The sequence below is a fragment of the Pogoniulus pusillus genome, chromosome 16, assembly GCF_015220805.1.
Source record: "Pogoniulus pusillus isolate bPogPus1 chromosome 16, bPogPus1.pri, whole genome shotgun sequence".
NCBI lineage: Eukaryota > Metazoa > Chordata > Aves > Piciformes > Lybiidae > Pogoniulus > Pogoniulus pusillus.
Genome location: NC_087279.1, coordinates 13,900,613 through 13,914,450, shown reverse-complemented (window position 1 = coordinate 13,914,450; position 13,838 = coordinate 13,900,613). Strand labels below are relative to the sequence as shown.

General features: G+C 43.6%; 1 protein-coding gene across 3 annotated transcripts in view; it reads right to left on the bottom strand.

Moving 5' to 3' along the window:
• Positions 1-1,360: 1,360 nt before the first annotated feature.
• Positions 1,361-13,838, bottom strand: part of USP4 (ubiquitin specific peptidase 4) — a 38,281-nt gene continuing 25,803 nt past the window's right edge. For 2 of the 3 annotated variants that reach the window (XM_064156644.1, XM_064156645.1), the window contains 9 exons: positions 9,398-9,589; positions 8,768-8,856; positions 7,640-7,855; positions 7,486-7,556; positions 6,805-6,920; positions 5,853-6,002; positions 5,045-5,148; positions 3,776-3,864; positions 1,361-3,653 (listed from right to left, as the gene is read on the bottom strand). In XM_064156644.1, the coding sequence (XP_064012714.1) occupies positions 3,552-3,653; positions 3,776-3,864; positions 5,045-5,148; positions 5,853-6,002; positions 6,805-6,920; positions 7,486-7,556; positions 7,640-7,855; positions 8,768-8,856; positions 9,398-9,589 (1,129 nt within the window). In that variant the 3' untranslated portion in view covers positions 1,361-3,551. Of the gene's footprint in view, positions 3,654-3,775; positions 3,865-5,044; positions 5,149-5,852; positions 6,003-6,804; positions 6,921-7,485; positions 7,557-7,639; positions 7,856-8,767; positions 8,857-9,397; positions 9,590-12,854; positions 12,970-13,838 lie in introns of those variants that run through there. The other variant, XM_064156646.1, reaches the window with a different exon arrangement.

Genomic DNA, 13,838 nt, shown 5'->3' with positions numbered 1-13,838 from the left:
CACCTCAGACTGCCCACAGAGCCTCTACTGCTTGCCACACTCAGCAGGGTGCACAAGCCATCAAGGGTGCCTAGCTGTTCCTTATAGTCCTCACTCTGTTAACTACTACAACAGGTAGGGAAAACAAATACTTTGGTTTAAAGCTCTGATCTGCCTATCTTCTTTGCATTGTAGAGAACAGGGAACAACTCTTCCCAGCTGGTCCTGCAGCAGCAACTCAGGTCTCCAGAGAAAACATCCCTAGCTTGGGAAAATGCTGTTATAACTCTGGCTGTTATTTCCCTCCTTTATTCTCAGCCCTTACTGGGGAGAGGGAGTGGGTGTGAAATTGCACACCCCTTCAAAGCAAGAGGTGAGTCAGAACACAACCTGTTCTCTGCTTTTGTTATAATCATTACCCCTGAACAAGAGTCTTAGTTCAGAGATTTCTGCATCAGAGACCTCCCCTGCACACTAACAGCATGACTTACACTTCAGGTTCTTTTTCCCTCTCTTGCAAAAAGGAATTTCATTTTGCTTAATGCCCTTGCTGTTCCTGTATAAGCTGTTCTTGCTAGCCTGTGTGGTCACAAACACACAAACATCTCCCCCCATTGAAAAGCAGCCCTCCACCTTCACTTTCCCTGCTTCCTGTGATTGGTTTTATACCATGCTTTGGAGGTCCACATTTCACAGCAAACCTAGCTGCTCTTCTACACATAGGTTCTTCTACCCCTCTAAAGCTCCATCTAAGATCCAGCTCTTCCATCATGATCACAACATGAAAACTTCAAACCTCCTTTCTGGGGCTTCACAGCCTGCCTTGACCTCCAAGACTTTAACAATCCTCCAGGTTGCCTGCTCACACACCAAAGCTGAATGCACACAAGCTTCCTCAGCCTTCCCCAGCCAGCTCTTATATACACTCTCAGGTTGCCTTGAGGAAATCGCAGCGACTGTAGGACAACTACTTCAGTGGTACCGCCACAAGCAGTCCTGACAGCCCTGGAGAAAATGGACAGAAGGCAGGCCAGGACCTCACTAAGATCCAAAGAGGAAGCAGAATGATGAGGAAGCCATAGCTGAAGCTGCTCAGTGCCACAAAAAGGCAAGGACAGGCTTTCCTGTAGCAACCAGTATCAGCAATCCATCTCCGCAGGAGATTAAAAGGCAACCCTGAAGCAAGCACAAAGCCTCGGCTGCACAGAGCAGGGCAGGCAACAGATGCTTCTCTCCCAAATCCCCACTGGCAGAGCAGGGAGGGCTCGGCTCCAAAGAACCCTCCCTCCCCCAGCTAGAAGAGCTCCTGGAGCACCAGGCATTCCCACAACCAGCAGACTCAGGTCACATAATGAAAGCTGAAAACACAACAAAACCCAAGTTTCAGTGCAAACCACTCTTTAATTTTCCTCTTTGTACAATAGAGCCAGCCACTTACAAAGTGCTAGTCTAAAAAACAGGTCTGGTTTCACAGCACACACACACCAGCCCAAGCCCATCAGCTCAGAGGCAGCATAGAAAATTAAGAGCTGGGCCACTTTTTCTGCAGTAACAACTCAGTCTGTCCAGCATCTGAGCACCGGGAGAAGTAGCCCCACTGATGTGTTTCTCAGTGTCAGTACAGATAGGGAGGTGAGGAGGAGAACAAAGCTACTCCCCACTCCCTTTCCTCTCCTCCCTACTTTGGAATGCCCACATGATTTTCTTCCAGAGTAAAACAAACTAAAAGCAAAAAGCTGATCAGAGTAATTCAGTGCAGTGCTATGGCTTAAAAACTGCTTTTTGGATGCTCCCCTCAGTGACAAGGTAAAAAACAGAAATACAGTATTAAGAGTTTCAAAAATCCCAAACAACCCCAAAACCAAAACAGCAGAAGCCATTAAGCAACTCTGATCTCAAAATTCCTTTCAATGCTTTAAAAGCAGAGGTGCACCACAGCAGAGGTGCAGGGACAGGCACACAAGCATTTGTTGTGGGGCTTGTCACCAAGCACTGTGGAAAGGGAGCAGAGATGGCATAATTAGAGCTAAATGGATGACTGCTGCCACATTGATCATCAGAATCAACAATGAAGCCACAGGGACCGTGCAAAGAGAACTGAGTGACCACAAGCAATACATTTCAGGGGGAAGAATGGGGCAGTAGCCTGTCTTAACTTTTTGTTCTGCCAATGCACTTGGCCCCAAGAAGGTACAACCCTCCTGTCTGGTGCACTACCTTCATCTAGATCTTTCCCTAAAAAAGGTTAAGGCTCTAGATTTTTCCCATTCCTCACACAGATAACCAGCTTTCCACTGACCTGATCTAGTGCTCACAAGAGTCTTCATCCAAGAAAAAAGCTGGACTTAAGACAAGGAACATAGAAAAGAAGGTGATAGGGAAAAGTGTTTGCCAGATGTGCTGAAAGGATGGAGCAGAACTACTGAACAGCTAAGGCAAAGAAAGACTTTGAAGAGGACTGTCACACCTGCTGCCTCACAGAAGATGACAGGGTGGGGGATCTAAAGGGCAGCGCTCAAGGGAGAGAAAAGGCTGAAAAAGTAGTCAAAAAAAGTCACAAAAGGCTGAAAACTCAACACAACCCATGGCATTGGGCTGCCATCACTACAGGCAACAACTCTGGGGACTCAGTGCTGATTTTTGCCCAAGAAAAGGCTCTAAGGAGTCACATAAATGAGCAAAACAGGGTAAAAATGCTACCACTGCACTAACCGTAGGAGAAATTAAGGAGGCTGAAAAGTGCTTAGAGGGTAGTCTGGAAGCAAGAAGTATAGGAGATGGATGGAGAGGACAAGGAATTGTCAATCTATGGATGGTATTTTCTCTGCAGAAGAATGGGAGCAAGAGCAGCTGTGCCCTGCATCGCTGTGTGGATCAGCCTGCACATGTACCATACCACAGGCAGGTATGATTTGCTACCAGTGAAGTCTCCTACGTCACAGACCCCAGTGTTCGCATGGAAAAGGCTGAGTCACAACTGCCCAGAAGAGCCTCAGTGAAAATATGCAACAGAAACGTTTGCTGCTTAGCAAAGAGACCAAGCTAGCATGGCAGACTGCAACAGATAGGCCCAATGTACAAAGATTTGCAGTGAGCTTCCAGAAATGGTGCAGCAAGCCTCCCTGACATAGGCAGGGCCTGACAGCACCACTGGAGGGCTGGCAGGAAGCCCCCACGTCGATTCACAGAATCGTCACCCATCAGACACCTCCAGCTGTGACCTGGCCTCTAGCTCAGGCTGTATTCTCCCAGTCTCAGCTAAAAACCTCAGACCAAGACCTAAAGCCCCAGCCCAGCTCAGCCCCAACCCCTGCCTCTAGCCACACAGCTCAGCCAGATTTTAAAAAGAACTTTATTGAAGCTCCAATATATATTATTTTTGGCCTCTAAAATCCCATGTGTCAGCACCTATTCCTGGCTCTCCAGTGCTATTCTGCAACCCCCAGCACCGCATTGTCCAGTGCTAGATTTTCTGCTTTGAATCCTACAGAGGGAAGAAAAAATTTCAGATGCCTCAGGCATGGCTTTAGAAGAGCAACCGCTAAGATGGTGGCCAAGCTTGGAGGTGCTGCTTAGTTGGTATCCATGCCGTCACACTCTTCTGGGGGAGGAGCTGGGGCAGAATGCTCCTCACTGTTTCGGCGCTGATAAAACAGCACATAGGCAGCTTTTGTCTACCAAACAAAGAGAAAACTGTCTGGAACCATCCGCCCAGCTCGGCTGCAAGTGAAACACCCAAAGCAGGGAACCACACTTTCAGCACAAAGCTCAGAGTAGCCTCAGGCCAAATACTCACCACTATTTGGTCTTCTGAAGCCACTGATACACTGCTGTCATCAAAGTAGTACCACTTGTCATTGACTTTGTTCTTTGCGAAGGCAGTGTCTGTCAGGAGAGGAAGTCACAGCTCAGCACTCCAGCAAAGACCTGCAGGTAGCGCCACAACAGCTGTGCTGCACTAGTGATGCTCAAGACTCAAACTGAGCATGTGTGGAGGCCAGGAGCTAGCTTTGATGCTGACCCAAACCTAATTTACCAGCATACACATCTTACAGAACATGCAAGGTAGTCCAGCTAGTCTAGAACCATGTCCCACATTCCAAATGCACTTCCAATAGCCAAGATACAGGACAAAGAAACTCAGGAAAAACATCACAGTGTTTTGTTCACTCCCTTTGAGCCACAACCTTCCCAAATACAGTTTAAGACTCAGCATTTTCACACAAAAGAGAAGGTTTCTGGTGATGACAGTGCTGCATATGAAGTGAGCCTTCTCTGAGCATGGTGCTGATCTCCAGCAAAGAGGTCAAACTGGATGAGCTCAGTTTGAATTCCTGCTGGATGGCAACTGAACTGCACACCAGGAAACTCTCCCCTGAGCAGGCACACCTCTTAATGCTATGAAATTATTAGTTGTTTAGCCTAAATGAGCAAGTTTTCAATAAAATGAATGTCTTAGGCTGCCATGTTATATTTATGGGTTAAAGTGGTGGGCTTGTAGTCAAACCGCATACAATGGGAAAGGTGTGCACAAGACTGCTTGTACCCGCAACTCTCTCTGATCATTCTGCTACTTTGTGAGTTTCCTAGAGGAGTTCTTGGCTCAGCTGCATCTCAGGCCTTTACCTCCTTTGGAGCCTACACCAAACTGCTGCTGGTGTGGTTAAGAGGGGTTGAGTGCCACATACTCACTCAAGAATCAAGCTGGACTAAAGTCCTGCAAAGTCTCTTCCAACTAACACTTCTGTGACTATGGCCTCCAATCTCAGAGCTTGCCTCTACTCATAGATTCCCACTTCTACACACTCTAACGACTACCAACCAAGGTCCCTCAGGCATCAGTCAGACCTCAGGCAACTGCAAACTACAAAAACAGGTCTGCAAGTCCTGACAGGAAGTACATTACCTTCCAGTATGATGTTCACTTGCATACAGAAGAGAGGTATGGTTTGAACTAGACACCTTTGGTAAGGGCTGCTGCAGGTCTCCCAACACAAAGAGTCCCTCCAATGTCCCCTCTGCCTACATTTCCTTGCACAAACAGGACATCAAAGCAACTACTCACAGTGGCCTACTCCCATGGCTCCATAGTGATTGGAAACTGCAATGAGGTCATACACATACGAGCCTGCTCTTGGGTCGCAGACAAACTCGGACATATTTAAACCCCTGGAAGGAAATCCAAAAGCATCAGAAGACCAGTAACCAGAACCTTCTAAAAACTCATGTATGACACCAGTGGCGCTCTGCAGGTAGGCAGCACTGGCAGAAAGCTACTGCACTCTGCTGCTCAATGGCCAGATGTTATTACTGTCAAGACCAGACATGTTACCTCTCCCACACAGGGCAGATCCTGGCAAACACATCAAGTGCAGCCAAAAGATTTAGAGGGAAGTGTTGAATAAAAGACAGAGTATCCCTGTGTAGGCATAAAAAGTGACACAGGATTAGTAAGGGGTATGCTTCATCCTGCAGCAGGGGCTTGACAAGAAGAGCAGAGGAATGAGGCCTTCATCTTGTACTTATGCAACCCTCAGTAGTACAAGCACAGCTCTGCCCAACAAACTTGCTCAATCCTCTCTAGGAGCTCTCTTGGTTCAGCAGAATCACATGGGTTTAACTCATTTTAAGAATCAGTACCTGCCATTAATTAGTGTTATCTGACATGTGGAACTGATTAAGAGTAACAAACAAACACCAACCACCCAAAAAAAACAAAACATCTCAACTCACACCTGCTGTCTTCAGTTGGAACCCAGAAACAGAGCTGTTGCAGTTATAACTTTAACAAGCCCACCCAACAGTAATATCAAAATTAGATTTCTCTTGACCAGATTCTTCAAGCTCTTCCAAGCTTGAGGGAAGAATCTTACCTAACAGGGAATTCCACAACAGTGTCAAGTTTATCCCTCCAGTATCTGCTGTATGAGAAACGCTTTAAATGCACAACCAAAATCCTGGGCAAAGACCACAAGTCAAACTTCTTTGTGGCCTGTTGATGCTTCTTACAGTTAGGGCAGTACCTGATGAAGAGAGTAACAAACAAGAAAGTGAATGACAACAAAGAAAGACAAGCTTCTGGCCTCCAATTAAAAGGTACCTCCATAAGACAGTACAGTCCCTTCCTTATAGAAAGCATTCTGGTTGTAAAATACGCAGGTGAGCACACTTCCCCTGAGGTTTCCAAGCTGCAACTTGCTTCCATTTTATAGCCAAAATGTTCTATGGTGACACTGCAAATATTTGTTTTCCCTCATATAAATAAAAAAAAAGTTTGAAAGATCTCATTAATTTGTTACTATCTCCTGATGCAGCTCAAACAGGTGACAACTGCACACCTATCCACAATAAAAATCACCTACTGCACTATAGATTTTCTAACACAGCTAACAACCACTTCTGAAGACCTTCTTCTGCTCACACAGCAATCATATCTTGGTCATTTAAGATCTGCTGTACCTAGACACACTGAACTAAGGATTTTTTGTAGAGCTAGGAGGTGGTCAGGACTGGTTCAAGCTACTTTAAGGTAGCCACATGCTTTCGCTCTTTCACTGCTTCCTCCAAAACTGTTTGAAGAGGGAATTAAACCCAGCCTGATCTTTGGAAGCTACATGCCCACTGCCACTTTCATCTTTCTAAATAAAGGCAGAGAACTCACTTTTTCTGTTACCCCATGTCTGCAGCCTACTGAGACAACAACTAACACAGAACTGAGACTTCTTGCACATTAAGACAAAAGGACAGACCTGGGAGATCACCAGAATCCCAGGACAAATGATGTGAATTTAAACAGTTATGGCATTATACAACAGGGGCTCCTACCATGGGTCATGCTCTCCAAGTGTTTCCATAGTTGTGAAGAGCTCTATGCAGTCTCTCAGGGCTACCACAGCCACCTTCTTCTGAGTCTGCAGCATACTTCCATGTTTTTCAAATGCCTAGTGAAGGAGATGCATGCTTTATTATGTCCCACATCCTTGACACCACAGGAAGGAATAGTCTCACCATCATGCTGCCAATTTCTATTCCCTCCTTTCCCACCCCGACAATCATCTCATGCTTCCAGCCACTCCTTTCTTGTGTTACAGAGTCAGCAAGAGACAGGGCATTAGTCCTTACTTCAGGTTTGGGATGTTTTGAATAAGAGTAACAACAGATTATAAAACACAACCCAGCAGAACTCTCTCAGAAAGAATACTGAGCTTTCTACTTGGTTTTATGAATTTAGTTTCAGGTTTCTTTGGAGTTTTGTGGATCTGTTTGTTAAGCAGACAACCGACTAGATTACTTAGCTCTGAAATTAAAGCATCTACTTTTCAGAACACATTTGAAACAGATGAGTAACTGATGACCTACAGGTCATAAAAGATTAAGTAAATACATCTCAACCTGGTGACTCCAGCACTATTTACTGTGATCTTTTAAGTACCATGAAAGTCTACACAGATTATTTATTTAAAAAACAAAACAAAGCACAAAACCCAAACATCAACACACTACAACCTGTGCCTCCTGCATATCAAAAAGTAGCCTCCGCGTATCGGAATCCCAGTCAGCGGCAAGAGCAGAGAAAGCTATAAGGAAGAAGAAATGTTTATTGCAAAGATGTAAAGAGAAGGAAGAATTCTTTTTTTTTTTTAAGTAAAATGATAATTACCATTCAGTTTTAGGATTTTTCCTTCTACAATGGAGCTTATCTCAGAAGTCCCAGAGAAATTCACAAGGCTAAAGGTGAAATACTGCTTCTTGCAAGGCTGTATGTCTCTTGCTGACTCAATCTGCATACAGCCCTCAGAGTGGCAGGGATCGACTTCTGCCAGCTTTTCCCTGCCTTCCTGTCCACCTTCCTGATGCTCCATCTCTTCAATGTCACCTTGAAAAATTTAAAACAAGCACTGTATTAAAGAGCTTCAGTGAATGTTTAGACTTACATCTCACATGGATAGCTGTTATGACACACACCAATTACACAGAAAGTAATGAAAAGAGCCACAGAAAAATAAACAAGTGCCTGCTAAGCATTACAGCTGAAACCAGAGTTTCACCTTTAGCAGATGCCAGGTAATGTGCTTGGTTTTATAAGACATGATGGAAAGTTCTCAGTTCACAGTATGTTAATAATCACACCCAAGAGAGAATCAGCAGGGTTGCAGCTGGGTGTCTTTACAGGAGAGAATGTCTAAGTCTCCATGAACTGTATTACCATTATTTGGGAAAAATGGGCAGACCTTTCACCCCCAGCATTTAAAATTTCCAATTTCACTTGTTCCAGCTGTTACTCCCACAGAAGCACAAATGAATCATTTCAAAGACAAAAGGGAAATATGCATTTGCCATCAGCATTAAAAGCTTCCTTGAAGCATCCAACCTCAGAATAAGACCTTGTCATTCTAAGGTCCATGAACAGAAAAACACCATTTCCACTTTACTTCTCCAGAAGTTGTTTTTGTGACTTATCAGGCCAGTTTTCGATGCCAAAAAGGCATATTAGGAAAGAAACTGCCTCTGGAGGGAAGCACCTGAACATCTAATAGGGAAACAAGAATTTCTCCAACACTAATCAAGACAAATGCACACCACACCCTGCTCTCCTGCTGCTGCTTAGGCACTTCTGTCTCCCTTGGAAAGAAAATGGTTTATAAGAATTCTCACCACACCAAGCAATACTGTGGCTTAATGACTGTGAAAGAACAATCTGCTAGATCTTAAGCTAAATAGACATATCACAAACCAAATGCTAACAAAAATCTTCAAGTGTTTTTAAGTGATTTTGAGAGGACTCTACCTTCAACCACACCATTAGAGCCATTGCAGGTTCCTTTGTCTTGACAGGGTGTAGACGATTCTTCTGTCAAAGGGAGTTTCACATAGCGGCTAGCAAGAGGGAAGAGAATTATCAATCATACTGCAGCCCTACGCCAGCACCACAGTGTTCCTCACCATCAGCAGTTCTTGCTGTCCAATCACCCTCAGCAAACCAGAGTCCACCCTACACAGCACCAGTCACAGCCCAGGAGCTCCCAGAACAATTAGTTAAGTCTCCGTTTTCAATGCTTGTTCTAAGTTTTACTGCCAGTAGATATGAAATGCAAAAATAACTTCTGTTAGCTCCATCTGAGAGGCCTGAAGATATGGGCCTGAGTTTCGTTCTGTTGCCCAACACCAAGCATATCACTTCCCTTGTGACTGCCACCAGCACTATCTCACAGCCTGTTTTTGCATAGCCCAAAACAATCAAGACCTTGGTATGTCACTGGAGCCTCTGAACACTAACCAATGCGAATCCTGGTTTATACACCCCATACAAAGCAGAAATTCTTCTCATTTGCAAGGATGCAGCAATCACATTACAGTAAATCTGAACAAGCAGCTACCGGGACTTTGTAAAGAACACAAAAGTACAGACATGACTCACCTAATCTGCTCCAACACCACACTGTACAAGTGCTCCACAGTGAGTTTGTGTTTGGGCACAGATATTAAGAGCGGCTGACTGAAGAGGACAGTCCCTGCAGTGTTGCTGGATTGTCTCATTGTCTTTTCCCGAAAGTAAACACAGAGAGTCACATCCTCTGAGCCATCTTCTCTTGTCTTGCGAACTTCATACCTGTTTGAGAAACAGGTGTTTCCACAGGTTACTTCTACTGCCAAGAAGCACAGCAGGTAGAACAAATATGAACTCAGTCCAACAAGTCTCTCCACCAGGTCTGCGAACCACAAAAAGGGTTGTACTCTGTCTTCACACTACAGAGCAGTTTTCTGAACAGTCCACATGGCTCACAGTGGCACAGGATATATCTCTACCACCTTCCTTCTGCCTTTACTCCTTATTCACTTCCCTAATGCACTCACCTCTCAGTATATTATATAACCCTGACAACTGTGTGTTGCTTCAACCACATCACAACATCAGTATAAAAATACTAAGTGCATTTTGAAATCTCTCAGACAGTGTTTCTTTCCTCTGGAGAAAGAAAATTTCCTTGATACCTTGGGTCTTGTACTATCTCAGCCTCTTGTACAGTTAATGGCTTGAGCTCACATCACTGAACAGCCAACACTTCAGAAAACCAAGAGTTTGAAAATATCTGCTTCATAGAAAAATCCAAGGACAGTAACAAAACACAAGGAAAACATTCTGGGAAATAAAACCTAAACAGCTCTGGAGAACAGTGAGGAAAATGAGATACAGCTCATGCTACTGGATGAAACAGCAAATAAGCTATTTGCAGATGTCAGAGCCCAACACTATCACATGGTTTGCTTCAGGACTACTCATTATAGCAGATTCATTTTCAGGAATATCAAGTCACACTGTTCTTAAATTTGGTGAGTCAACTGTCCCAGACTTATCTTAAAACTGAAAGAGAAAGAAAGGTTGTATGAAAGACGTCACTATGCATAACAACCAGGACCACAACCTTCTCTCGCGTGAGTCAGTCACTTCCTTCTCTCAAGGGCCTGGAAACACTTCATTTTTCCTCTGTTCAAAACGCCCTTGTAGAGCAGGGAAGAAAACCGCTTTCAGAATTGCATTTCTGCTCCATCCTACTTAAACTAAAAGATTCCAGCTTCAGATTTGCATTGAGTCAGCAAAGTACACGAGAAAAAATTATCCTTCCAGGGAGTCACAGCCCACCAAAAACATGAGAGATCAGTTAGTGTAAGACAGTTCAATGTCAACGGCTGTTGAGATTTTCTAGGCTGTCAATGATATTCAGTTGGACATCGGCACTGGCTACAATCCACACCTTCAAGTTTCCTGTGTAACAGCACCACAAAGAGATAACTTATTTCATTTAGATCTGTGTAAATAACAAATGGTCATAACTCAGTCCCCAGACAACACCTACAATTCTTCAAGTCCTAGAAGACCCTTTAGCTAGCCTCATACAACACAGATCAGTTCACAACATGCATGTGTTCCTCCACATTCTTTGATGGCCTCTCGGACCACCTATCTTGTGCTCTGCCAGCAGCAATTAACACAACCCCATTTACACTCCACCTTATGTCCTGCCTATGCGACGGAACAGATGGGACAGAAAGAAAAAGCTTGGCACTACTCATACACAAGTGAAAAAGCTCAGTACTATTCACACACAAATGCCATTCACCACAGACAGCCAGCATGCTGTACCCCGTGTAACACTGCAAAGCAACATCTCACACACTGCTGAGACAATCACTTTGTGCCACTCCACCTCAGAACAGCCTTTACATGCTACTATCAGAGGAAGACATAGCAAAATGAAGATCTGTCATTTTCTGAATCTCTTGAGGAACAGTCATTCTTTATTACAAAATAACCCAAATAAACAAAACCCACAAACAATAAAATACAGCCAAACAATAACAACTTTTTTAAAAATACTTTTTGCTTTAAAGAAGGCTACAGAGCCAACACTGCAATGCTGTATTTTACAATCCAACTGAAATAACAGAATCTAAAGATAATGCTACACCAGGCTACACAACATAGTTTCAGAAGTCAGAGTCATTAGCTCAGCTGCTACCACACTGCTGGATATTGACTCGTTGCCTTTGTAATTCCCAACTATAAAAAGTGTCTGAAAATTACTAAGCAAAAGGCTAGGACTTGACCAGTCTTCATCTACATCACAAAGGTCTGTGCTTGTAATTCAGAGAGAAGGCACTGAGCAATGAATTAGGTTAACTTTTGTTTCCTTGCAAACTAACTTTGAACAAGTGCACAGGAGCACGAGAAGCAACAGAAAGACAAGTGAAAGCTACAAGAAAAGGCACTGAAAGAAAAAACTACTGTGAGCTAAAGACCAAGCCAGTATCCATGCAGTACATAATTGAAACTTTCTCTCCCATGTGCTGGGATCAATGGTATTAATTCCAGATCAAAAACACTGTGCAGATCACAAGTCAGTCTACAGCAACACCAAGGAAAGAAATACATTTTGTAAGAGAACAGAGAAGGGTAGGAAAAAATGCCATTGCAGAAGCTGACAAACAGATCCACCTGAAGAGGATTACTATTGCACACCAACCCACAGATGTTGCTGTCAAATTACAACTGACACTAAGAATGAACAGAGGACCGAAGAAAAACCTGAGCAGAAATCCTGCACATATTCTGATCTCTTCTAGGAAGCGGAAATACTTCTGATCTTTGCATTTAATCTCAAAATACAGAACACATACACAAGTAAGCTAGGAGATAGAAACTGGCAAATGTAACTTTTTCAAGTAACAGGTCATTGGCCCTGCAGAAGCTGGCCATGGGATTCTGCCAATCTTACAGAGAAGGAAGATTAAAATTGATGAGAGAATTCAATCAGCAAGACTTTAAAAAAAACTTTAAAAAACAGAAGCTCATTTTAGAAGGGACAGAAACCCTCATTTCAAACAAGAAAACACAAATTTCAGCATGTGAGAACAAACTTCATAGATCAGTCTGCCACAAGATCTTACAAATCTCAAATACTTCCTACAAAACTACTGACTAGCTTTTTTGCTAACCTGTTGTAGCCACATCAACAAACCTGACATTTCTGCAGCCAGACATGGTTTTTCAAGACCATGAACTCACCTAAATGTAAGATACAGCATGTTGTGTAAAGGAAGGCAGAAAATATGATACATATGGCAAACTACCTGTAACTTATTCAGATATACACACTTTTATAGGTTAAAGGTGACCTGCAAATCAATATGTGACACTTTTATCATGGTAAACAATACATATTATATGCCCCATTAACCAGGCTAAGAGAACAGGGTTATATAGTTTATGCATCAAAAGATTTTTCTTCTTAGGCCTTAAGAACTAAGAAGAAATACTGTTGAAATGGACTGTGGAATTTGTTTTCAAGTGGTACTTACCTGACCCCTTGTAGGCCGGCTCCAAGCTCCAGTAGGATCCCTGAGTGATGTGATACCACCCACATGGTGCATGTGTGGGTGTTACATTGGAGCGGGAGCCGGAGGTCCTAGTGGGGCTGGACTTCACAGAACCTAAGAAAAAGAAATAGTAAGCATTTTGGTTATGTGCTGAATGCTGTCCTCTGCTTAGCCTGGAGAATGAGAGCATTCAGCACAAACACTGAACCAACGTTGCCAAATTGATTTGCAGACCACCTTTACATAAGGAGCTTCTTGACCATTTGCCACAGATCTCCCTGTCCTTTCACAGAGAAAACATGCCTCGAGGACAACAGTTACAGCACTGTGAGAAGAGGGCTAGTCCCACTGTTCTTTGGCTGCATGGCCCCTACACAACGTGCTAGCAACCTTGCTTCAAGTCTTAGTCCAAATTCTTCTACTTCTGCAAGCACACAGATGCTGTACCGGGACTATGCTAGTTTTCAAGCCTGTCCTGATGAGAAAGAGATGAGTACAAAGCTTTGTGAAAGAACAGGCTTGGAGAATTCCAGCCTCAAATGCCCCTCCCCTTTCAGGTGAACTGGAGAAGAAAGGGCATAGTTTCATCCTGTTACACATAAAGGAGCCAGGTTCATTCTAAGATGTGTCTGAGAGTTACTTAAACTCACATAAATATCAAGAAGCCCGGGAACATTCACATTTGTTTTTTTTTTAAGGTTTACTGTGAGAGAGCACAAGAAAGGTAATACGTGAACAGAACCAGTGAGGCAGTAACGAAGCAGCTGACAGGTACAATATAGCTTAGCTATCCAGGGTAGATTATTTTTTCCAAACTCTCCAATCAGCTTAAATTCCAAACATCTCCCAAGAGTCAACATCACCCACCACTTTGGTGGGACAAAAATTCACAACACACATCTTTAGATGTCCAAAGCCTTCCTTGAATTTTGAGTTGAGACTTGTGTTGCCAGATGGCTGGCACACAGTGGTCCAAGGCCACA